Source organism: Amia ocellicauda, chromosome 9 (genome assembly GCF_036373705.1).
Source record: "Amia ocellicauda isolate fAmiCal2 chromosome 9, fAmiCal2.hap1, whole genome shotgun sequence".
Lineage (NCBI taxonomy): Eukaryota > Metazoa > Chordata > Actinopteri > Amiiformes > Amiidae > Amia > Amia ocellicauda.
Genome location: NC_089858.1, coordinates 35050738 through 35076797, shown reverse-complemented (window position 1 = coordinate 35076797; position 26060 = coordinate 35050738). Strand labels below are relative to the sequence as shown.

Below are 26060 nucleotides of genomic sequence, written 5' to 3'. Positions count from 1 at the left end.
TACCTGCTCACTCCCCCTTTTACACTCTTCCCCTTCTCTCTCTCTCTCTCTCTTTCTAGTTCTCACTCACTCTTGACTCTTTTTTCCTTTTCCTCTCTTATTCTTTTTCAGCTCTCCCCCTCTCGTGTCCTCTCCCTCACACAACGCGCACACAAACGCATAAATCTCTGGGTGAAGTTCACAGATTTGTGTTTGGTTTTTTTTTGGGGGGGGGGATGGGGGGGTGGTAGCAGGGGTGTGAGGGGGCAGCGGTGCGGAGAGCTGTGTGCGTCGGCGGTCCCCCCCACGGCCATGTCTTAATGACATTCAGATTCTTGCGATTCTGCTAATTGGCAGTCAGCACGAATCCATCTCCCGGCAGTGTCAGGCATGGGCTCCCAACCTTAGTTTTCTTTTGTTTCAATTTTTTTGTCTTCCTTTTATAAGTGCGTTTTATTTATCTGTGCGATTTAATCCAGCTTCAGAGTGTTTTGTGGGGTGGGAATCAGGTGTTGTGCAGTCCCGCGTGGTCACGGTCAGAGCTCTTGGTAGCACTTCTTTCCCCAGGACCCAATTACTCGTTTACCCAGAAGCCCTCACTGGGGAAGTTCCAGCTAGGGTCCCCAGCGGCACATGCAAACTTTACCAAAGGGGCACACCCACTTGTGAAGGGCAAGTTCTTACCTATTGTTACTCTATTCCCTGCCAGTCCCTGTTCCACTCCTTCCCCCTGCTCCACACACAGCATCACAGGATGTGATAAGAGTGATTGACAGATCACTATCACACCCCTCCGGCACCTTTTATAAACTCTGTTATCTTGGGATCAGAAAAGGGGAAAGGGGGGGCACAGCAGACACTTGGTTCACTGCGCTATCATCTCCTGCTGGAATCGCATGCCGACAGCCAGGACTTCAGCCTGCTGCCACAAAACAACCTAAAATCATCAAACACAAACAACTGCACAAATAAATAAAAGCGCACTTCAGTAGGAGATTAATCTTTCTTTCATTTTAATGTCATATCTCTTCACGCAGGAGGAGTTATAAAAAACAAAAACAATCAAACAAATGGCAAAAAACACCTTTATTTTAGAGTCTGCAAAAGCCAAAACAAACAAAAAATGGAGTGACTGAATGAATTAACAAAGGAAAACAAACTGCAAACGGGTGTGCAGCGCTGAGAGCAGCCTGCGGGACAGATTGGTTTTGTCTGTGCTCACAGGACGGCGCGGCGTGGGAGTGAGAGTGCGCTCGATTATCGGCATCATTTATTGCCTTGGCTGATGCCTCTGTCTGTGATGGTTTGCCTTGAAAGCCCAAATTTGCATTGGGCACAAACGCAGAGCTGTGAAGCATTACGCACCACAGAACAGGATTCATACAGAAACAGAAAATAAATAATAAATGTACAATCACACAGTGAGGAGAGAAACAGGAGCCACAGCAAACGAAACTCACAACTGTGTTTAATTGTGCACAGTCCTTTCCACAGATGTGTTATATCTTGACAAAAAATATCTGTATGGCAAACTGCACCACCACATGGTTGAGTGTTGTAATTGCCATTTTATTGCAATTTAGTAATGCTCAGCTTACTTTATTCTCTTTCCCTCCTTCTTCTCTTCCAATCATATCTCATCCTTATCCCTTTTCTCTTCCCTACTCCCCTCCCCTCCTTTGCTCCCTCTTGCCCCTCTACCCCCTGACTTCCTCTCTGCTGCTCTCTATCGGTCGCTCAGCTCCTGGGCCTGCTGGTGCTGTGTGTGGGGATCTATGCGGAAGTGGAGCGGCAGAAGAACCGCACCCTGGAGGGGGTGTTCCTGGCGCCGGCCGTGGTGCTGATCCTGCTGGGGCTGGTGATGTTCTCGGTGTCGCTGGTGGGCATGGTGGGCTCCCTGCGCGACAACAAGACCCTGCTGCACATGGTGAGCTCAGATCAAATTATGTAAAATCGATGGTTTCCATTTTGAGCTCTCTACGGGTGTGTGTTGCTTCTACCAAAATGTGGATAATCTTGTTTTGATCAGTAGACTGTGGTTCCAGAATATTATAATTATCAATACAAAATCTCAGAAAATATTTCTGCTCAGACCAAGTATCCCCCCAATCCCCCCATTTCAGAATGCGGAGGGGGGTGTGTAAATGCGGTAAGGGTATAAACAAATTTTTCATATCAGATTAAAGAGAAGCACACGGATTTGGTGCCCTTTTAAGGCCAAAACAACAGGTTTGTCAACTTAAACAATTGAACAAAACGATTCCATTTTTTTATTTTTTTATCTCCAATTCTTTATTTGTTCTATGCTTTAATTTTAGAGTACATTGAGACATTAAACTGCGTACATTTCAATAAAATCTGGAAAACTTTTGACCAGTGGTGTCTGTGTCTGTGTGTGTGTGTGTGCGTGCCGTGTGTTTAGTTCCCGTTCAGAAAGGTCTGCTGTTGCCAGAAGAGCCCTGCGTGACGGGAGAGAGGCTGGCAGGCTCCGGTGAATCACTCTTCATTACTATGTGTGTGCTGGTTGTCCCCGAGAGAGAGAGAGAGAGAGAGAGAGAGAGAGAGAGAGAGAGAGAGAGAGAGAGAGAGAGAGAGAGAGAGAGAGAGAGAGAGAGAGAGAGAGAGAGAGAGAGAGAGAGAGAGAGAGAGAGAGAGAGAGAGAGAGAGAGAGAGAGAGAGAGAGAGAGAGAGAGAGAGAGAGAGAGAGAGAGAGAGAGAGAGAGAGAGAGAGAGAGAGAGAGAGAGAGAATTGTGTGTGAACTTTTGCACCCCTCAGTGTGGCCTGGGGGGGTGCAAAAAGTTAACAGTGTCCCCCGGTCAACAGACTTCTGTTTTATAATGAATTCACGAGAGCTGCAATTTGATTTAATTTTACTGTAAAAGTAATTTTATTTTAAGAATCGAATCTGCCCTCAACCCTGAATGAAGCGACCTCTCTTCCCCCTACAGGGGGCGCCAGACCAGGGGCGATGAGGGAATGTGGGTCTGGAGACAGATGTGATTTTCACATCCCAGCCTTATGTGTGGAAAGCGGCCCTGCTGGTCCTGCACTGCGAGAGTGGATAGAAGATCAAGCAACAGCACTGATGTGTGGATAATGGAGCTTGCGTGGCTATAGACACTTGTTTTTAAATGTACATTCTGAAGGCAAAAACATAGTCTTTAATTCCCTCCCAAATTGCTTCCCAGTTTACCACTTGTCAATCAGCTCAGCCGATTAACTGGGCTGCACCCACAAACAGTACAACGCACGCTGTAACACACGTGCAGCCCCACGGGAACAGGCACTGACGTGTTGCATGTAGACGGCCTGTGCGCAACATGTGTGCAGTGCAGGATCTCGGGGCAGAGCAGACGGCTCGGAGCACAGACCTCGGCACAAAGCAGAGCCCATCCGTGAATTACAGCCGGTTGGCATGTGCAGATCTGTGACTGGTAATCACCTGAATTTAAAGCACATAGTGTCTCAGTTCTGCATTCAATTTTCATCAGCTTTTATGCTAAGATACTCGGGGAGAGAGGGGAGCATAGGTGCTGAATACTAAATCTCGGTATTCAGGAATGGAAAGGGCTTCAGACCGCTCAGCCACAGACACGCTGGTGCAGGCAGCCCAGATCTCCACACAGTGCCTCGTGGCACTTGATCTTTAATCACGGCTGATCTGCAGCCACGGCTTCAATCAAGTAATTAAAGTTCAGCTGAAGAGCAAAGCGGCAGGCTTGTGAGAAACATCTCCCTCTTCCTCCCTTCCGCTCCGTAGGTGCCCGTTTAGCTCCTGCTTTCATTCATTCACCTCCTGACAAGTTTTCCAAGCACAAGAACAAAGGCATGTTTGCGAACACGAGGAGGTCATGTGACCCTCCGTGTTTGAGTGGCAGCAACTGAGTGACCCAAGAATTGCACCCACCAGGCTGTATTTTGAATGATATGTTTGTGTGTGTTTCTCTGTACAGTTCCTGTGCGTGCTGTGTGTGCTGCTGGCTCTGCAGGCAATCGCTCTGCTCGTGGCCCTGATCTTCGAGAGGAAGGTACGTAGAGGGAGGTGTGTGTTTGGCTCAGTTTCGAGGCGTCAGGCCTCTCCTCGGCTCCTGTTAACCATTTTAAGTTCAGAGAACTGAGATATCATCTGAAGGGTGATCTCATTTCCCCAGTGTGGAATGAGTGTCTTATAAAAATGAATAAATGAAATCAAAAAGAACGCAGAACAAAGAGGTGCTTGGAAGTATATCAAGAGGTATTTTTGTGACAACTCCTGGGGGAAATTAAAATGGAAAATTAAGAGTCGAAATATTTATATTTTTATATATATATATATATATAGTTTTGCCAAATTATAATTAAGAAAGTCGATGTTAGCTCTACTGATTCTCTGCATCTTCAATGGAGAAGGTGTGGCTGATGTGTAAACCGCACAAGACGAGTCTGTGTCTTAAGTGATCGATGAAGCATTGTAGAGTCACAGGAGTTCGGTTGTCACATACTCTGTCTTGTTTTATTCCCTTGCTTGATGCTGGTGCTGTGGCTATACCCCTTGAATCAGAACAATAGGGTGGGGGCAAAGCCTTAGCAACCTGCTTTTGCGGTCCCTGTGGTAATTTTGGTTGGGCAGTGTTTATTTTTGCCATGTCAGCCGTGGATAACAGATTTAAGTGCCCATTCATGAAGCCACAATGGTCTCAGTCTTTCCCATTCAAGACAACATTTTGTCATATAATCATAATCCCAGTCCGGGTCTCCCCAACCTTCAAAAATCACACAATGCGTCTCCTTGACATTAAGATCCTCAAAACTACCTTCCCTCGGATATGGCATAACCTGAGGACTCATGCCCTCTGACCATCCAGCCAGGTCATCAACAAACGGTGTAACATAATAACCCACAGACACCCGTGACACCCATGCACCTGGCGTTTCCCCAGGTCTCGGAGCAGGCGTGCTTTCCAAGCCCCCCATCTGTTCTTCCTACTGACCCAATAACAGATAAAGACACACAATATATAATACTTTCAGGTCCCGACTATTGCATGTGATGTGTACTAAAATATAATAATCCTGACCCACGATTACTGATACAATCAGGGAGCAGTTCTTAGGTTTCAGCACATAGGCAAAACAGTAAAGAGACTACTCACCTGATTGTATAATCCCGGACGAGCCCCCAATTGTTAAGGTACAACTTGACTGCCAGTCAAAACCCTTCAGGTACATGTGGATCGCTTCCCAAGTTTATCGCAGCAACAGTAGGAACCCTTCAGTGCATTACGAGCCCGGGAAGTAAAGTTACAGACACAATGCCAGATCGATTGTCTTCAGTTTATTTTTGCAACAACACACACTTTTATACATGTCAGAAGTCTGATTGCCAAGAGTTCCGGGGCAGCTACTTACAGATATTACAAACATATTACAGATCTAGTTGCTAGGCAGACATGAAATGTGTTCGATCTCATAAGTCATAACATTCATAACACACTCAAGAGTTTCAGTTGACACAGCTGCACAATTAGCCTAGTAGTAGATGACGTGGGACTCTATCTTATTTCTGGTTTGTCTGAAGAGCAGCATGTATATTGTTTATGTTATTAGCTCTGAGCTGTTCCTCAAAATATAATATAAATATAGGGAGTTTTGCGGTTTGACATTTCCAAGATAGTGTCAAGAAGGCCATGAGTTCAATTGTCTAGACCTTCACAGAAATAGTTACTCGCGAGTATGTTATTTATGATATTATTTCTGCAAAAATGACAAATTTCAGCCCCCCTTGCCACGGCAACCAGTGAGATATTTTAACAATGTTAACTCTGCAACTTCTGTTAAAGGCTAATCCTACAATAAGAATACAATACAATGAGTTACATGGTTACAGTAGGTTAAATAATCATTATGCCCACCAAACTCAATTATCCCCAACAGTTAGTATATGAATATGTTATATAAAAATCCTTACATTAATATAATGACAAGAAGCTCAGTGTCTGTCTCTCTCTCTCCCTCGCCCCCTCTCCCCGCAGACCACCGCGCTGTTTCAGAGCAGCATCCGCGAGGGAATCAAGCACTACTATGACGACCTGGACTTTAAGAATATCCTGGACTTTGTGCAGGAGAAGGTTAGAAGTTAGAATTTTTCTCCTTTTGGTCTTTCTTTGCTTTATTTTTTTCTTTCTAAATGTACAGACAGGTGACAAATTAAAGGGAAAACCTGAATAAATGAGTGGAGGAACATAACAAATGCAGATGCCTCCAAACAAGTATGATACAATTAAGCAATTAACATGCTATCATGCTCTGTGGCATGTATAGAAATGCTGAGCAGGCCCAGTTGACTTCGATTTTTTGGATCAAGATGTTCAAGAGGAAAGGATCTAAGTGACTTTGAAAGAGGGGTCACTATTGTGGCACGAATGGCAGGAGCTTCAGTCACAAAGACGCTCAACTGGCTCATGTTCTGGACAAGTGGGCGAGTGCATGTGTGGTGACACCAAGAGAACGGTACAGGCCTGACTGCTTGACCCTACAGTGAGGGGGTCCGGAGGCTCTGTTATGCAGTGGGGGGCATTTTCCTGGCATGGTTTGGGTCCACTTGTCCCCTTAGAGGGAACGGACACTGTAAATCATTACACAGTTATTCTGAGTGATCACCTTTATCCTATGGTGACACATTTCTCTCCTGATGGGAGTGGTCTCTTCCAGGATGACAATGCCCCATCCACAGGGCACAAGGTCACTGAATGGTCTGATGAGTATGACAATGATGTGAATCATATGCTATGGCCTTCACAGTCACCAGATCTCAACTCAATTGAACACCTATGGAAGATTGTGGACCAACGTGTTAGACAGCGCTCTCCACCACCATCATCAAAATGCCAAATGAGGGAATATCTTTTGGAAGAATGGTGTTCATCCTTCCAGTAGAGTCCAGAGACTCTAGAATCTGTGCCAAGAGCATTGAAGCTGTTCAGGGACTCGTGGTGCCCAACACCTTACTGAGACACTTTATGTAGTTTTTTCCCATTAATTTGTCACCCGTCTGTATGTGTCTATCTATACATCTCTTTTGTCACATGCCTGATAGGTCGCATCTTTCCCCCCTTGCACCAGCAGTGATCTGTTTTTGTGTAGCGGACACCTCACAGTCCCCTTGGGTGGAGGGAATGTGGAGGCTGTGGGGAGAGGATAACTGGAGGTTCACAATTTGCACAAAATGTAGACCAAACTTTAAAAATAACAAGAAAATGATGGCAGGCAGTGCTGTGCTCTATGACCAGTCTGTCAGAGTGGAGTGGGGTGTAGTGGAGAGGAGTCACGGTGACGTTGGCGACAGAGTGAGGAGAGGAAGGGAAGCAGGGGATGATACGACCCAGTGAGCCTCCTCGAAATCCTCTTTAGTCTTTTCTCATTTATTTATTAATTTGTCTGGTTGTTGATCCTTTCTGGCCACAGTTCCCAGCCGGCTGATGTTTCCGACAGATTTGGAATTGCGTCGGTAATGAACAGTTGCCCTTCTGGGAAAATAAAGCCAGTTATCGACTAATTTATACTTTTTTTAGCACTTGAATTGGATGAGTCCACTCCACAACACTGAGCCTTAATTAGCGGCACCGGTAGAAACGGGAACACGGTGGCCGCCACGCTTCGGTGGTGTTCTGTCATCGTCCGGAAAGAGGGAATCGATCCTCCGTCTCCTAATCTAGAACAAAGAAACAAACCGGATGCAGCCTCCTTACTCTGGTCTGAGTCCTGCGGTCCCTCCGTGGAGACCTGCAGGCGGACGCTTCGTGGCGGCCAAGATGGCCTTCGCTGCCCTTGAGCTGCTGCCTGGGAGGGTGAGGGGACAGGGTTTTGCAAAGCTGTTATCTCTTGAGCCTGGCTGTGGAGAGTAGGGGCAGGGAGGCTGGAGTGATTGAAATTATAGCCTGTGTGAGAGGAGTACCAGCGGCTGCACACTCGGGCCAGGGGACACACAGAGAGCAAGAAGCGCTTCTTCTCTTTATCCAAAACAAACAAACAAATTACCCTGTATCATTTTGATTATTCATCAAACAATTTCAGTGGCTTCACAGTTCCCGGAGCCGGGCTTTCAGGTGGGGGGAGAAGAGATTGATGTGGGGGCTCCAGCTAGCTTATCCTCTCACTCTGCCCTGGGACAGCGCCCTGCAGTACACCACTGTTTGTTTTGATACTGGTAGAGGAAAATAGGAAGTGAATGAGTACATATATAATACAAAAATACAAAATGGATAGATAGATAGATTGATAAAAGCCAGTAATTATGACTAGTCCTTCCTCTGGTCCCCAAAATCTGTTCTTGTGCCATCAATAACTCCCCAGCAATCGGTGTAGGGGGAGCTGATACCCTGCCCCTGTATGTGCCCATATGCGTTTGTTTGATATCAATAGGCTGCATAGAAATGACTCGCCTCCGACCACCTGTTATTAACATGATACGATGGCAAACCAGGACACGTGGAAAAAAAAGATACATAAAAAAATATATATGTACAGTGAGGGGAAAAAAGTATTTGATCCCCTGCTGATTTTGTACATCTATAATTTTAATGGTAGGTGTATTTTAACAGTGAGAGACAGAATAACAAAAAAATCCAGAAAAACGCATTTCAAAAAAGTTATACATTGATTTGTATGTTAATGAGGGAAATAAGTATTTGACCCCTTCGACTTAGTACTTGGTGGCAAAACCCTTGTTGGCAATCACAGAGGTCAGACGTTTCTTGTAGTTGGCCACCAGGTTTGCACACATCTCAGGAGGGATTTTGTCCCACTCCTCTTTGCAGATCCTCTCCAAGTCATTAAGGTTTCAAGGCTGACGTTTGGCAACTAGAACCTTCAGCTCCCTCCACAGATTTTCTATGGGATTAAGGTCTGGAGACTGGCTAGGCCACTCCAGGACCTTAATGTGTTTTGGGTCATTGTCATGCTGGAATACCATCCACGTCCCATTTTCAATGCCCTGGCTGAGGGAAGGAGGTTCTCACCCAATATTTGACGGTACATGGCCCCGTCCATCGTCCCTTTGATGCGGTGCAGTTGTCCTGTCCCCAAACACCCCAAAGCATAATGTTTCCACCTCCATGTTTGACGGTGGGGATGGTGTTCTTGGGGTCATTCCTGCTCCTCCAAACACCGCGAGTTGAGTTGATGCCAAAGAGCTCGATTTTGGTCTCATCTGACCACAACACTTTCACCCAGTTCTCCTCTGAATCATTCAGATGTTCATTGGCAAACTTCAGACGGGCCTGTACATGTGCTTTCTTGAGCAGGGGGACCTTGCGGGCGCTGCAGGATTTCAGTCCTTCACGGCGTAGTGTGTTACCAATTGTTTTCTTGGTGACTATGGTCCCAGCTGCCTAGAGATCATTAACAAGATCCTCCCGTGTAGTTCTGGGCTGATTCCTCACTGTTCTTATGATCATTGAAACTCCACGAGGTGAGATCTTGCATGGAGCCCCAGACCGAGGGAGACTGACAGTTATTTTGTGTTTCTTCCATTTGCGAATAATCGCACCAACTGTTGTCACCTTCTCACCAAGCTGCTTGGCGATGGTCTTGTAGCCCATTCCAGCCTTGTGTAGGTCTACAATCTTGTCCCTGACATCCTTGGACAGCTCTTTGGTCTTGGCCATGGTGGAGAGATTGGACTCTGATTGACTGATTGCTTCTGTGGACAGGTGTCTTTTATACAGGTAACAAGCTGAGATTAGGAGCACTCCCTTTAAGAGAGTGCTCCTAATCTTAGCTCGTTACCTGTATAAAAGACACCTGGGAGACAGAAATCTTGCTGATTGATACGGGATCAAATACTTATTTCCCTCATTAACATGCAAATCAATTTATAACTTTTTTGAAATGCGTTTTTCTGGATTTTTTTGTTGTTATTCTGTCTCTTGCTGTTAAAATACACCTACCATTAAAATTATAGACTGATCATTTCTTTGTCAGTGGGCAAACGTACAAAATCAGCAGGGGATCAAATACTTTTTTCCCTCACTGTATGTGCTGGGGGTGGATTTGAGTGGCGAGACTCTGCTTAGCCCAATTGAACCCCAGGGCCGACGAGTGATGGGTATGATGGCTGGGCATGTGTCCAGGGTGCTGCGCCTCGCTGCAGGTTAATATGGAGGCGCCAGGGGAGGGAGGAGAGAAACGTGGCCGCATTCGTTACTGTAATTAGCTCGCTGTGCCTTAAAGACACCTTTGCTCACTTGAAGGAGGAGAGGAGGAGGTGGTGGGGCAGTGTGCGTCAGTGTGATGCTATAGAGTGCAGGGCTTGGGGGATCGGGGGGCTGGGGGCCTGGGTTCAGCTTGGGTGACACTAGAGTTCTTGAATCAAAAAAAAGTGTATGTTCTGTTCATTCATTCATTCAGTAACTCATTCCCTTGGTTCATTCATCTCTCTCTCTCTCTCTCCTTCCCTGGACTCAGTTTGCGTGCTGTGGGGGAGATGAGTACAAGGACTGGGCTGTCAATCAGTACCACTTCTGTAATGGCACGGGCCCGCTGGCCTGCGGCGTGCCCTACACCTGCTGTGTGCGACGCAAGGTGAGTCCTACACCCCACTGCGAAGGTTCCCCCCCCCCATAACTACGCACTCGCGCAAACACACAAGTATCTGTAAATTCCCACTTCAGTTTGAGCCTGGGGGGTTACGCAAAGAACCGCACCACTCTGAAGTCAGCGCGACACTTGAGGGAAAAGTCGGTCACTTTTATACTGTCGTTTTATGGGACCGACAGCGGACTCCTGGCTCTCGGCCAATTGCTGGCAGCTGTCTTGCCCCACCCCTTTGGAGTTTTATCTCCGTTTAAATTCCATCTCTCATGCGTGTTAATATTACTGAGCTTTACTGAACGATGTTGTCCCTGCTGTACTCAGTGTGGTTGGACGGTTTGACTGCAGCACTGCTTTGAGATACTGCTGATCTGGGTGCGCTCCTTCTGGGAACAGGTTACCGTTAACCCTGGAAGAGCAGGCAATTAATGAGGAGATTAGAAAGGTTGTTATTTAATTAACACTGACCGAGATGCATGCAGTGGCGGGTGGGGAGTAGCTGTCCTGTTCTTTCTGGGCACTTGGCGGCTGCTCTGACACAAACAGGTTAATTACTTTATAATCCCAGAAAAATCTTGTTATCCACCTGGGAGGGAGGGCTGGGGGAAGGTACGATTGAAGTCAAAGTTTCCCCCCCTGCTCTGGCTCACTCTCCGGCTCTGGCAGACGAGGATTTTCTCTGTAATCTCGGCCGAGATCTGAGGAAAGGTCAGTGCTGCTGCTGTAATACCTTCCTCCCACTGTGCGATCGATTGATCGATCAATAGCCATAGAATAATATATATATATTCTTAGAGGGGGTTTCTTGATTATTTCCATTCTTGTGTTAATAGTTTTTACTCTGTGTGTCTGTCTGTCACAGTGTCTCCAGCCTCTCTGCCGGCCTCTAATGTACCCAGAGCTGGAGGGGATGATGGGAACCCCCCTGCTAGCTTTAAAGACCTTTGGGTTGAAAGGCACTGTATCAAAGCCAGGCGTTATAGTGCCTCTGATTACTGCAGCCCCCACTGCCCTGTCACTCAGACCTGACAAACGCACGTCCTGCACCACCTAATACAGCAGCACATGCTTGTATTTTTTCTGTGTATTTATCTATCTATTTATGAACCGGGAGTCTGTAGTCCAGTAATGCAGTGAGTGCGCCAGTCATCTGATTAGCTGCAAGCTGCGAATTCCCTGACTCGATTATCTCTGCCATTGATCGAAGCCCACCCCAGACCCCCTCCCTCCCACGCCCCCATTTCTGTGATAAATGAAATAAAACTCTCGCTCTCTCAATACTTTCACTGGGACGGACCGGTAACCCTCCTGGTCTCTCTCCCCACTGCAAAGATGTAGCGATTTCACTTTCTTCAGAGTCGTTCAAACGAGCTGCGTTTTGGTTACACGTGGTGGTGGAATATTTAGTCTTATTTTGTAATTACTTCTGAAGCAATCAATCAATCAATCTTTATTTAGTATAGCGCCCTGCACAGGGTAGCCACCCGCCTCCACCTTAGGTAGATGTGCCAATCCCACTGAGCCGTGTCAGAGGTGTGTGTGTGTGTGCGCGCATGCTTTTGTCTGTTTTATTTATGAATTAAATTATTTTACATTCATTTTCAAGCACAGCCTCGGGGGCCACAGCTCTGCAGCGAGAGTATCTCATCTGCTGACCTCTCTTTATTACGTTTCTTTTTCTTTCTTTTTCAATATTAGCACCCACGGCACCCCCCCCCCCCCCACTGTGTCCTGACCACACTCCCGCCACGCGTCCTGCTCTCTCGTTCCCAATGGCTGTTTTGTAATGGACTGGTGCCCTTGTTGTCAAGGGGATTCACTGTACATCCTGTTTGCAATTGCTACAAACTATTACTCCCCTCGCTGGGCCTTTTCTTCTTTTGGGCCATTCATTTCCTCCCTTATTAAAATATATTGTCACCAAGAAATTACTTTATTTGCCTGTGAGATCCCCCCCCTCCTCACAACCAAAACAAATTGGAAATATTAACAGGAGTTTCAGGAGTGAATGAGTTGCAGCTGGATCTGGAGAGAGAGAGAGATGGACAGTCACATACAGGAGCGACCGAGACGGACAGAGATACAGACAGCAGCAAGAGAGAGAGACGGACACAGACACGAGCCAGACACTGTTTTTCTGTTTGTAAAGAATCCAGTTGTGATGTGGCACATTGTTGTCAGGACCTCCACCACTCCAACAGCCCAACGGTGTGACTGCGGCTGAGATAACACCTTCCTCTCATCACACACTGTCATCTTCCCAGCACCCCCCCAGCGTTGTGGACTCGCCACAGGCAAAAGAAGCTGTGTCTCTGACGCAGACTGCAGGGAAATTACCAATAATGGTCTTGAATTATTAAAAGGTTATGAACGAGCAGCAGGGGAGGTGAAAGCAAGACACCGCGTCCTGTTTTTCTAAAAGTAGATGTTTAAAAATGGCCCCCACTGTCCCATTATGTTCGGAGGAGGGTCAGTGGCAATGACGGGAGCCTGCGATTCCGGCCTGCAGAGTAATTTGGCCATTACTGAAATCAGGCGTTTTGCTGGGGAAAAAGGGAGGGTTTCGTGGCTTATGGACACCAGGGGTGAAATTGGCATCGACGGGAACCAAATGGGACTGTCATTGTACAGCTGCTTGATTCCTGTCTGGCTGTTGTCCTCAACACACAAATAAATACGACTCGAGATTTGTTTTTTTTATTCATTTGTTAATATAGGGTGAGATGTTGAAATTAAATAACTTTTCAGACATTTTCTCCTCTTATTATTATTTTTATTTCTTTATTTATTTGTTTATTTTTTTATTATTTTAATTTGATTCTCGGACATGTGTTGGGGGGCATTGTTCCCCTGGTCCTGTGACACTGTTTTGTTGTGTCTCTGTGTGGCAGGTGGTGGGAGAGGTGGTGAACACACTGTGTGGATACAAGACACTGGACAAGGAGGTGAGGAGGCCACGCCTTGAAAAATCACTTCCAGACATCCTGCAGAGTGCTTCATCTACCCTTCTTTCTATTCCGTTATTCTTTTTTTTTTATAATAATTTCCTCCATTTTCACTCACTTTCTGACCTCAACCTGCAGACTTCAGTCCTAGCAACGAAGCCAAGACAAACTGCATTTAGTATAGCTTTAACCTGATGGTGTGCACAGATGTGCTCAGTGTGTGTTGTGTCGGCAGCGTGTCGAGCTGGACGAGGTGATCTACGTGCGCGGCTGCATCCACGCCGTCAACCTGTGGCTGAGCGACAACGTGGGCGCCACCGTGGGCTTGTGCTTCGCCGTGGGCCTTCCGCAGGTCAGAGGTCACAGTTCACAATGCAGTAACACACACAACGCAACACAATACAATACACTACACTACACTACAGTCCAACGCATTGCAGTGCCATACAGGACAATGCAGTACAGTGGAAGGGGCACCCCCCCCACCCCGCAGCCGTTTCAAAGATCCATCACGTCCCCCTTTCATCTCCCTCTCTTCCCACCAGCAACCATCTCCCCTAACGCTCCGTACACTTTGCATATTCCAGTGTGTGTGTGTCTGTGTGTGTGTGTGTGTGTGTGTGTGTGTGTGTGTGTGTGTCTTGGTATGCGCGTCCTGCTTCAGGGAGTTAATAGCAGGTTCTCTATCAGCGTGCAATGAATTCGAGAGTGCCGGCCAGTGATGGACGACAAATCAATACGAGTCCGCCGTTGCGCTCCACGCTGACCCAGCCCTCTGACATCTTTCCATTTATTTATCTTCGGGATGCGATTTCTTTCCACTCAGAGTCAACAGCCGTCAGATAGACAGTAAATGGCCGGGGCAGCTCAGCCATCCCCCTCACCGTCCAGCGTGCTTTAAGGAAGAGCCAGCCGTGCTCTCCATCACAGCCTGTATTTTTAAATGTATAACTCGCACATATTGGTTTTTCATGTGATTCGACTTGTTAAAACACTGACAGATCAAGATAGAAACCAAAGAGCACCACGACATCGAGCAGGTGGTGGTGGTGGTTTCAGCTGAGACGTTATTCTGTCTTGGATTTTGAACAACTCCATCAGCCGGGTCTGCGATCCTCCATCCCCTTGCGCAGTAGCTTGGCAGTTCTGCCTGCGACTTAATCCACAATCAGAGTAAAACGAACGGAAGCATATGTTCTCACACCACGGCCAGTCTGAGAGCCGGCCTCGGCTGGAGCTACATGCCAGTGCGTCCTGCTGCCAGTTGGCTGACCAGACGGACACGGTAATTCCTGTGCTGTTCTGTTGTTATCGTTGCGATATTCGGGGACCTCGAAAACCGAATGAGAACCGTCCCTGTAGAAAAATATGATTATTCTAGTTTTTGTTTGCTGCCATCATAATCTTAAGGGGGAGTAATTTCTTAATTCCCACACTGTGACAGGTCAGGCAGTGTATTTCCCCCCACCCATGCGCACTGAAACCCTATCCGTTTGAGTTCATTTTTGTGTTTTTGTTTTTTGTTTTTTTAAATATGCAAAAATACATGCAAAAAACAGCGGCTTCAGTCCGTCTGTTGGTGCAGAGAATTGCTTTTCTGCAGCCCGTGTTCAGGCAAGCGCACCCCCCGCCCAGCAAGGTCGCCTTGGCATGTGAACCATAAGATTTTGCTTCTGAGTTTTTCTGTGTACGAGTTAATCTCAACATGAGGCGCGTAATTTACCGATAAGGTGATGCCAGATTGCCCTCCTCCTCTCCCTCTTCCTTTTTCTTTCTTTCCTGAGCAAATTCAATGGTTTCCCACGAAAGGACTACGGTGTTAAAAAAGATAAAAGCTCTTCCTTGCGCCCCCCCCCCCCCCCCCGTCTCTTTATGACTCCCGGCGCAGTGGAGGGTCCCCAGTGTGATAACAGTCAGCGCTGTCACTCTCAGAGTTGACGAGTGGATTCTGGCAGAGCGCTGAAGTGGGATAGTTCCCGTGCCCGGTTGCACCCCCCCACCCCCCCAATGTATGTGTGTAATTGCACGGCTCCCCTGTTATCTCCCCTCCCGCAGACCACAGACTCATTGACTCACGCACCCTTGACTGACAGCTGGCTTGGTGCTGCCGTCTGCAGTTATGGCTTCTCCATCGGCACCCTGGGCAGCCTGGCCCCGCTACACTGCGCCGGCATGCCCTGAGGATGGTCTGTGCTGCACTCCAGTCATTGTGGACAGTGTGTGGGAAAAGGCTGGACACTGGTCACTAGCTCAGTGCCTACGCAGACACTACAGCTGGTCACTGTTCGGGTCCTCTAGAGTGGTCACTGCTGTCCAGTCAGTCATTGAAGGATCTGAGCTGAGACCAATACCGGATGACTCTCTCTGCCCCCCCACCCCCCTTCACTCTGTTTGCCCCTTCCCTCCCCATCTCTCCCTCCCAGATTAGATTGCCGGGCCGCTATTTGTTACTGTCGGTCCACGTCTCGCGCACCATAAAGCACACACATGCCGCTGCAGGGGACAGCCTTGCCCGGCTCTGACGGAGAGCTGCCTGCCAGCTGCCCTCCTGTGGCGCACCAGTGTGACAGGCACAGGTGGAGCACGGAGCCCAATTGATTTAGCCCAATCTCTCTCCTGTCTGTCAGGTACTGAGGGCATAATCCAACCTAAACAACAACAAATACAATTTAAGTGAGTAAAAATAAGAAAAATGAACGTTTTTTCTTATCCGGTCCGGTTATTATTTTTTTCTTTCTTTTTTTGTTTTCCTAGTTCAGAAACAGTTTTATCACAGACCGCTTTTTAATTAATTTCTCCACTGCACTGAACGACCAAAGGAAAACACGCCGAGCATGAAGTCTGAGGGTTGGTGAAGGGAGCTGTGTCTGTTTTGTGTTGTTCTACATTCAGACTCATCTGGCGCAGACTGACAGAGATGGAGAGAGGCAGCGAGCGAGAGGGAGAGGGAGGGGGAGACGGTAGAAAGACCAGGAACACAAGAAACATGACCGACAGATGGAAGAATTTAGAGAGACAGGGAGAGAGGGAGCTAGTGAGCAAACGGTTTATAAAACAAGGAGGCCAGTTATTCTGCAGCTGTGGCTGATTCTCTGGGATCCAGGAGATAATATGTAACTGTAGCATTTGTGCGTGTGTTTGTGGTGTGATTATACAATCTCTGATGCCTTGGCTTGTTCTATAACTCCACTGACCTATCCCCAATACCCTTTGGATTCCTAATACCAGGAGCAATGTTTATAAACTAAATGAATGAAAGAGAGACAGAGAGAGAGTGCTGCTTGCTGAAAAAATGTGTTGATATTTGTGTGTGCAGCGTTTAAACACCTACTGCCCTGCTCTGTCTGCCTAGAGAGAATTCTACTGTTCATCACACTTACTATTCCAGTCCTCCTATCTCCATCTCTCCCTCTCTACCTCTCTCTCCCCCCTTAATTACTTCTGCACAATCTCACACCATATGGAGGCACTTGAGATACTAATCCATTAGTTTGTCTCTACATCAGAAATCAGAGAGGAGGAGATAGGGAGAGAGGGGGAAGAGAGAGAGAGAGGGAGGGAGGGGAAGTTTTTTGGGAAAAGATATAAATATTTCCAATACTCAATGTGAATGTTTAAGTTGGAGGGGGCCGTGATAGTCTCTTGAAGCACCTCGGGTAATCTCCCTGCATCCCAACAGAAGCAGCTGCAGCCGCTTAAACCTGCAGAGGAGAGAGATGTGACTCTTGAGTTTTAAAAATGTCTTTGCAAATCTGCTTTCAGATCCCAACCAGATGGGATTTCGTTTATACAGTGTGTGTTTCAAAGCTGTTTTGGTTGTATATCACCCTTTTTAAAAATGCATTACATTACTTGATATCAGCCACAGTTTTTATGATTTATTTTTATATTTTTTCCGCAGTCCAGCTGCTTGCTCCAAATTTTAGTCACTCCGTCCTCAGGCCAGACATCTTAGCATCTGCCCATTCTCGTGCCCGGCTCTCCAGCGGACACAGAAGTAAGGAGAGGTGGCGGCAGCCCTGCCAAGAGTGCCGTTCCAGCCGGGGACCGTAGCGGCAAGGCGTGCGCAATCATAGCACCCGCTCGCTGTGCAAGATGCCTTCATCTGGCTTCGAAGCGCAGTAGCGTCTGTCTGCTGCCCGGCTCTAACAGATGCTGGAATTGTCTCAGTCCCCTAGGGTTGCATCTATTGAGCGTTTGCTGTGGAAAACACGTATTTTGTTTCTTTATTTTTTTCATTGTAAAGTAAAGCAAATAACATCAAATCAGGAGTTACAATTTTGAAACAGCAGTTCCCATGACCTGCAGAATGTCATCCATGCTGAGTTGAAACTAAGGGCTCTGAAAAAGCAGTTCCAGTTCAGTCGGCCCCGATTAACCTGCTCAGAGTGATTGGTCTCACCCGGCTGCCAGTTCTGTCACACGGCGCCTGTCTAAGCCATCAATTTCACACGTCGAGACACAACCGAACAAATATAAGACCTTAGGACAGCGTCCAGCATTATCTCGCTGGTCAGTCGGCTAGAGAGAGCAGAGAGCGTCCCAGACTGAGACCTGCTTTAACCAGACAGCTGAGCCGCTGTGTCCTGGGGGGCAGTGTCCTTGCGTTAGGATTTAAACTTTTCTCATTCAGTTTTTTGGAACATTCATCCAGTATCTAGTGATGCGATACAGGGATCTCACACACAACCTAGTCGGAGCCATAAGGTACTCCTGAAATAAGCTGCTTTCTCTCAGTGCTGTGGCTACTGTAAGTTCCACTGCCTGTGCTGTACAGCTGGCTCTGCACCAGGCCTACAGGCTGCGGCCCTCTCTCTCTCTCTCCCTTCTGTTCTGTCTGCCAGTTTCCTCGCACTGATAGGAGAGGAAGAGGTTTGCCTTGTCTGTACTGAACGGAGGGTTTGGGCTGTGGGGTGGGGGGCGCGCTTTGTCAGAACCAAAATGAAAACCGCATAAAGATTCACACTTTGGAAAAGACGCGCAGCCTCGTCTGTTGAGGCTCAGAAGCAGACGGAGGTGTTGGTAATGGGGGGAGCGGGGAGGGAAGGACGAGGACTAAATACAAAAAAATAAAAATAAACGCTGTGAAAAATCTAATTTGAGCGGTACAAGAAACAAATGACAATACGCGAGCGGTCTTCCCGGTCTGCGAGTGTGCTCTGTTGTTGGTGTCTGGCAGCGTGTGCGCGGGCCGGGGGCTGGCAGGAGCCGGGCACTCGGCACACGGGTGCGCTCAACAGGGCTTTATCACACCGCAGCACACCGGTATGGCTTTGTGTGCCTCGGAGGGAAACCACCGTATAAGAGAGAGAGGCAGAGAGGTGTAGGGAAGGGGGGAGAAGAGCATGTTAGAGGAGAGCAGAGTAAAATAGAAGATTTGCACACACAAATAAATGCACACACAAATGCACACATACTTACATATGTAGTGATATGCACACACACATACCCATACATGTGTGCGTTCATAAGTAGCTGAACAACTTTTTCTGTGTGTGTGTGTGTGTGTGTTTGTGGTTTTGTAGCTGCTGGGCATCGTGCTGGCCTGCCTGTTCTGGAACCTGCTGGTGGAGATGAGCACCTCGGCAGACATGGTGGACTTCCGGTTTCTGCGCCGGGCCGGCTACCAGTACAGCGAGCTGGACCTGTCTGGGGCGGGCTGGTGCCTCTGTCTGCCCCGGGACGGTGGCTACCTCCCAGTCCCCGCCTCCGAGCCTGAGACCTGGGCAGACGAACCCCAGGAGGCCCCCGTCCTCGCCGGCCCACGGCCCAGCGCTCCCCCGGAAGCACCGCCTGGGGGGTCACAGGAAATCGGTGCCTTCGATGAAGTGGACAACCGGGCATAGGGGGGCCTGTGGTGCAAAGGCTTTGGGGACAACGAACAACCGGATTTTAAAAAGCATTCATATTACAATATTTTAATTTATTTGTAAAAACAAAAATTATTGACTTACTGATATTATTTTTTTAGTTTTTAATAATGTTTGCCTTTTTCCAGGGAAGCCAATCAGAATCCCACAGGTACACACCGGATCCTGACCGGTGGTGAATCCTGCTGGGTAGAAGTGAGGATGTGGTGTGGTGGCCCATGTGTTTTGTACCTGAAATGGATTGCACTTCTCTGCAAGGGGACTCGGGTTCGTTCCAATGCATCTTAACTGATGCGCTTCCAAAAGGGATGCGTGCCTTCTTGCACTTTGTTTGTTTGTTTGTTTGTTTGTTTCTATGTTGCGTTTTGTGTTTTTCTTTTAATAGTTTTATACAATTGTCTTTTTTATTTTTAGAGTTTTAAAGGAAGTTGTAATTGTACTGCCCCTCCTGTCATTGTGCAGTAATGCGTCATAATGTATCAGTCTGGTCTCAGCTGGACGCTGCTGAAGAGGAGTGGAATGGATTTGGGCGCATTGTGATTTAACCACTCAGACAGAAGACAACGCAGGACTGACCCGAGCCTTCAGTCCTTACAAGAGCCAACGAACTTCTGGCACTTCGAGAAAAAACTGACTCTTTTTGCAGACTGGGCACCTTGCCTTGCCTTGCCATGCATTTAAACGTGTAAGGTTTGAGGTGAGGGAACCGAAACAGAAACATCTGCCTTAGACGAGTGAGTCGCTCCTGGTTCTACAGGGAACTCAAGCTCCTCAGTGACTATCGATCTTTACCTCAGCCTGGTGGTTCAGGTGCTGTGGGGAAATCTTGATTAGCTCAGGTAGAGTGAGAGATCTGTGAGATCGGAGGTGGACCGCTGTGCTTAATGACTAAAAAACAAAAAACAGAAACTCACCCAGACTGGTGCACTGCAGCGTCTGACAATACTGACGGCTCTCTGGTGCTTGTTATTTTAATGTATTTAGTATGTGTGTGTGTTTTAGTTTTTTAGTTGGTTGGTTGGTTTGTTTGATATGTTTGTTTCTTGCTTTGGTCCCGTCTTAAAGGACATATCTCGGACTGCAATGGACCATCCAAATGAAGCAAGATAATTAACAGTTGCTAATTAACTAAACTGCTGACCGTCGCGTCTTCCTGCATCTTAGTGATTGCAGGAATTGAGTCTGTGTCTCAATAGATACTGCAAACTAGGCTTTGTTTTGTGAGTGAGTGTGCATGTTTTTTTTGTTTGATTTTGTTTGTGTGCTCCTAATTGAGTCGAGAGGAGGGTGTTGGCGTCCCCAGGCAGCCTGTTGCTGTGCAGGTAGAGATGCCGTGCTGCCTCTGTCCGCCGCTCAGCCTGTCAGGCACCCGGGCCAGGTCAGGTGCCCAAGGAAATGTTTACAATACCCGTGCGTGCGAGCCGATCGATGAGCTGTCCCCGAGGGCAGCACTGATATTGCAAAAACGGTTCTTCATCCTCGGCATCGTCCTTTGTCACGGTCTCCTTATTACTATTGATATGATATTTTTACAGCCAAATCTGCAGTAAACATTTAATTTTGTTGTGTGTGTGCACAGGAGAAAATGGCCTCTCTATTCCAGGGGTTTCCCACTCTCAGAAGTTACAAACCATTTACAGGTTTTAGGTCCACCAGTGTGGCAGTTTCTTCTGGTTTTTGCTCCAACCAAGCTTCCAGTCTCTAAATTGTTCTTATTAGCCAGATTGACCAGATGTCTGTAATACTGACAACTTTCCAGCCATGTTATGTGGTAGTGTCACCTTGATTCAGAATAATTTAAACTCTGATTTAAAGAAACCTGGGTGCGGTTTCTGCTTGTTTTTGCTCAAAATACTGTTTACCCCTCGCTCGTAAAATACATCATGGCAACCTTACTTAGATGTGTCGTGGGTAACGTACCTCGGCAGGTCCAATAATCGAGAGCCCCAGGGCTCAGTTTGAAGTCCTGACGGCGCAGGTTGCCACACAGTCTGTCCGGGCAGTCGATGTGGAAGGGCGTGTGTCTGGGTAGTACTGGTCTCTTGTTTACAGACGTCTTTACCTTCTAAACTGATTCCCCCAACCTTTTTTATTTGTATTTTATTATTTCTGTGTTTGTTTGTTTTTAATTGGGGGGGATTATTATTACTAATGATAATAATAAAACTTTGCATGAATAAGCTGCAGTGGGAGATTGAGTCCTGTTCATATTAGATTGTTTTTAGTTTTTTTTTCATATTCTGCTAAACGCTGTGCTGTGAAGGACATTGTTCTGAGCTGTGGGGGCTTCTCTTGGCTGATTTGGGGTTTTGAGGTGACAAGGAAATTGACACCAAACTCTGTTTCTCAGTATTTCTTTCTCCCTCTGTTGCTCTGTCCTCTCCCTCCCTCCCTCTCTGTGTCTCACTCTCACTATCTCTCTCTCTCTCTTTCTGACAAGCCGGGGCCCTCATTTGAACCCATCCTTCCGGTGTCACTGCAGGGGTTCGGGTGATTAATAGGCAGCTTTATAGTAATTACACTGCAATTAATGAGCAGCGCTGCCCTGCCCTGCCACGCAGAGCAATCATAGCCCATCGCCCTCCCCAGCCTGGCCTTTTAACACAACAGTCCCAGGCACTGTTTACAGATACCATTGCACTGTTGCAGGGTTGGCCGGGGACTGTCTGTATAGGAGAAAATCTGAAATGGACGTGTCTTGTTCTTCCTTGCTTTCCAGTCCCCAGTGTATAGTTATTTTTCTTTCTCTCTCACTCTCTTTTTCCGTCTTGTCCACTCTTGTGTCTTTGGGTGGAATTTTTGATAATACATTTTTTTTTATAACAATTGAAGCATTGTCTTTCTCTGTCACACCCTCTCGGTCTATCTCCCTCTATACCACTTCCCTCATTCTCCTCCTGCATCTCTTTTGCAGTCTTGTGTGTGTGTGTGTGAATGGTGAGATCCACAGGCGGGTCAGTGAGAGAGCAGTCACACACAGCATAAATAATACTCAGTCTCTCTCTTCATTTGTCCTGTCTCTCTCTATATTGCTATCTCCATCTCTTTCTTTATATTTGCCTGCCTCTTCTGCCTCTCTCTTTGAATCCCTCTAACTCGGGTTGGTTCAGTTCTCGTCTTTGCTCTGCATTGATATTTTACAGCGAGAAAAAACCTTTAGTAGGACCTGGGAGCCAGCAGGAACCAGGAGAGACTGAGTCTCCAAGGCTGGGAAAGACCTCCACTTTCAGCCGTGAGAGAGAGTCTGTGTGTGCCTGTGTTGGTGTATATGAGAGAGAGTGCCTGTATATATTTGTGAGAGTGAGCGTGTGAGAGAGAGTGAATACCTATGTGTGTGTGTTTATGAGAGAGAGTACCTGTATTTATATATATATATATGTATATATATATGTGTATATATATATGTGTATATATATATGTATATATATATATGTATATGTATATATATATATGTATATATATATATATATATATATGTGTATGTATATATATATATATATGTGTATATATATATATGTGTATATATATATATATATATGTTTGGGAGAGAGGGAGAGAGAGAGAGATAGAGAGAGAGATAGAGAGGGAGAGGGAGAGGGAGAGAGGGAGGGAGAGAGGGAGAGAGCCCGAACCTGTGTGTGTGTATCCACTGTAATTACCTGCTGGTGAATCTTAATTTGCAATCCAATATTCAACCTCTCGTTGGCAGCCTTTGTTGATCGCCTCTTAATAGCTGCAGAAGAGCATTCAGGTCTTACGCTCTCCCTGTGACACTGGGTCATGGAGGCTGTGACCCGGCCCTCGGGCGGCCCGGGAGGAGGCGCTTATTAACATTCCCATGACCTGGATACCGCTCCGATGCCTGTTCTTCACAGAGACTGCGTCTGGTTAGCAGGTACACGCTTCGCCTGGCTGCGTTGTAATAAAGAGAGAGGTGGGGAATAAAAATGACACTTTGATCTTCTGGACTGGAGGATGGGAGAGGGATGAACAACATACCACAGAAAAATAATTGTCAATTCAATGGCCTATCGTTTGAGATTCCCCTAACTGCATCAAATAATTAGAAAGTAATTGGAGTAATGGAGTAAAAGCTAAGTAAGTAATTGGGAGATTAGCTGGGTCTAAAAGGCACAGGACAGTGGGTCTAGGGGCCAAGGAGCACCGCTTTTGGATTTGGCAAGGATACCTGTGTCAGTCAATGTAAATTAATACTGTTTAACAATACAATTGGTACCAACCTGGAATGAGGAAAACTTTAATTACTGCGGCCATTTACTTCATCACAGAGAAGCACAGAGCTCTGCCAAAGACATTATTAAACATCTCGTAACCTGATTAGAGGGTCGCAGCCAGGATATTTATTTTCCCGGTGTAGCGTCAGGAGCCCGTCAATATTATTGAAGACGGGGCTCTGAGGATGTGATTAAATGCGCCACGTCAATAGGAATTCGCTGCAGGCCCGGGGTAAATCAAATCAGGTAATAACAATGTTATTACATCAGGAGTCAGTGATGTCTGCCGCATGATCCCGCTGTGCAGTCTGACTCTCTTGATTGCTGTAGATGACCCAATCAGCTCCTGGTCTCTCCATCCATACTTGCGTTGAAGTTTTTTCGCAGGGTTACATAGTTATATCAAGCAAATTCAGTACTTGCAACAACCAACTGTACAATAATATGGATGCATTCGTCTGTCCTTTGTCACTGCGACACTTTGTCTCCCTTGACACTAAGTCTCCTGTGACACTTTTTGCTCCTGTTAGATATTTTTATTCCCATATGAGATTTCTTGGTCCCCGGGGTCATTTTTTTTGCTCGTGTATGAGATTATTTTGAGTGACATATGACTCTTATTCCTGTAAGACTGTTTTTGGCAGTACTGTACCACTCTCTGTCTGTCTTTTCCTTTATTGGGATTGTATTTGCGTGGGGAGCAGAAGTCATCAACTGGGAACACTTTGAATCCGCACCGGGGTTGTCGGGCTATGTCTGGTTCATTGCATTCGGTGAAAAGTAGCGCACTGACTTAATGTAGTCCAGAGGCACGAACTATGGCTTTGTCTGCATTTTGTTTTGTTGCAATTGACCCAGTGAGTTTCAGAGTGTCAAATATCAAGCAGGGCCGCCGTTGATGCGTCTCTAGTGAAGGTGGCCCTTCAGTACCATCTAGCGGAGTATGGGAGTATAGCGCTTATATCATTTTGTTATTCACATGATGTCTCCTCACTGCTTAATCTGTTTTTGTGTTGCTTGCTCTACGGTAGAGGTATTTTTCTTCCAAAGTGAGAAACAAATAATGTAATCATTTTACTCTACAAAGATAATAAAACAATATATAGATTGTATCAAATTAGTCCTATAAAACGTATATATTATGTTAATGTGTATAGTATATATTTAACAAATATTTAATTACACAGTTATAGTCAGTTAAAAAGGTGCTGATTGGTATGACGTCAATGGCATGCGCCTCGCATGACGTCACGCCCAGACGCAATGAACCAGCACGAGCGGTGAGCGCAACGCGCGGTGACGTTTTTCCTCAGTTTCACTTTTCACAATGACATCACTGAAACATGCACACAGTTAACAGCGCTGTGTGATCCTGCTTTTCCACGCTAACTCTACACGTTTTAAACTGGAGCGAACTACAGTTCTCAGCAATGGAGTGTGAGTTAATTTCCAAAATCAATGGATAGATTCTACCATATCTGATATGAATATATGCCTATCTTCACCCTTTGCACATGAGCGACTTTCCCGTGTACAGTGCATCCATTCGCCGCCTTCGTGTACCTATTATTATTGCAATCATTCACGTTTTGTAAATGAAAATTATCGGGAATTACTGTTAACGAATAATAAATGTAGCCAGAGAATGATTGAACCCATTGGTGTGAGTGAGAGAGAGATGCACGTTGTGAGTTGAAACATCATGGATCAGCACCATAACGAATTCATTTTGATGCTTAATGTATGGCTCTAAATATATAATTTATAGGAAAAAAAAAAAAACAATCTATTGCTTTTCATTTTCAGTCCACGGGTTCCGGCTCTTGTCCAGTTTTGGGATAAAGCCATGGCTCTAATACAGTGCTGGGAGTTCACTAGACAAGGGTAAGGCATCCTGCCAGAGATGATGCCAGGGCCTGAGTTTGTTTTATGGTGTCATAATCCCAATCAAGTCTGTATTTGATCTAAAACCCAATGTCTGCTAAGGGAATCTTAGGACAGTTTTGGACCTGGATGTAAGGAAAACTTGGAGCCACCTACCTACAGCTGTGGGGGACAGTGGATTGCGGTGTTGACAGGCAATGGACGGGACATTTATTCAAGAGTAATTTGCATCTTAATCTTGTTTTGATTGTCTTTCTGAATGGAAATGCCCTGACACTGACTGGGGAGCTCGATCAGGGAGACTGACGGGAAACCACTGGGAATCAGAGCTGTGCTGATTAAAGCAGTGAAACTCCTTCTCTCGGCTGTAACATGTTAGGCAGCTGTAGAACTATGCTTCCCTGCGAGAGAGAGAGAGACAGTGTGTGTGTGTGTGTGTGTGTGTGGATAGGGGCCCAGATGAGAGGCTCATTATCAATCCAAAGTACAGAGAGATGAGCCCCCACCCCTGTGCACACACACACACTGGGCAGTCATGGAAAATTGCACTTTGTGCGTGTGTGTGCATGACTCTCCT

At 46.5% G+C, this 26060-nt stretch overlaps 1 protein-coding gene across 1 annotated transcript in view; it reads left to right on the top strand.

Moving 5' to 3' along the window:
- Positions 1-21550, top strand: part of LOC136759306 (tetraspanin-15) — a 36479-nt gene extending 14929 nt beyond the window's left edge. The window contains exons 2-8 of the mRNA XM_066714232.1: positions 1721-1906; positions 3934-4008; positions 5992-6087; positions 10424-10540; positions 13441-13494; positions 13730-13846; positions 19020-21550. Coding sequence (XP_066570329.1) covers positions 1721-1906; positions 3934-4008; positions 5992-6087; positions 10424-10540; positions 13441-13494; positions 13730-13846; positions 19020-19340 — 966 coding nt within the window. The 3' untranslated portion in view covers positions 19341-21550. The remainder of the gene's footprint in view (positions 1-1720; positions 1907-3933; positions 4009-5991; positions 6088-10423; positions 10541-13440; positions 13495-13729; positions 13847-19019) is intronic.
- Positions 21551-26060: the final 4510 nt, after the last annotated feature.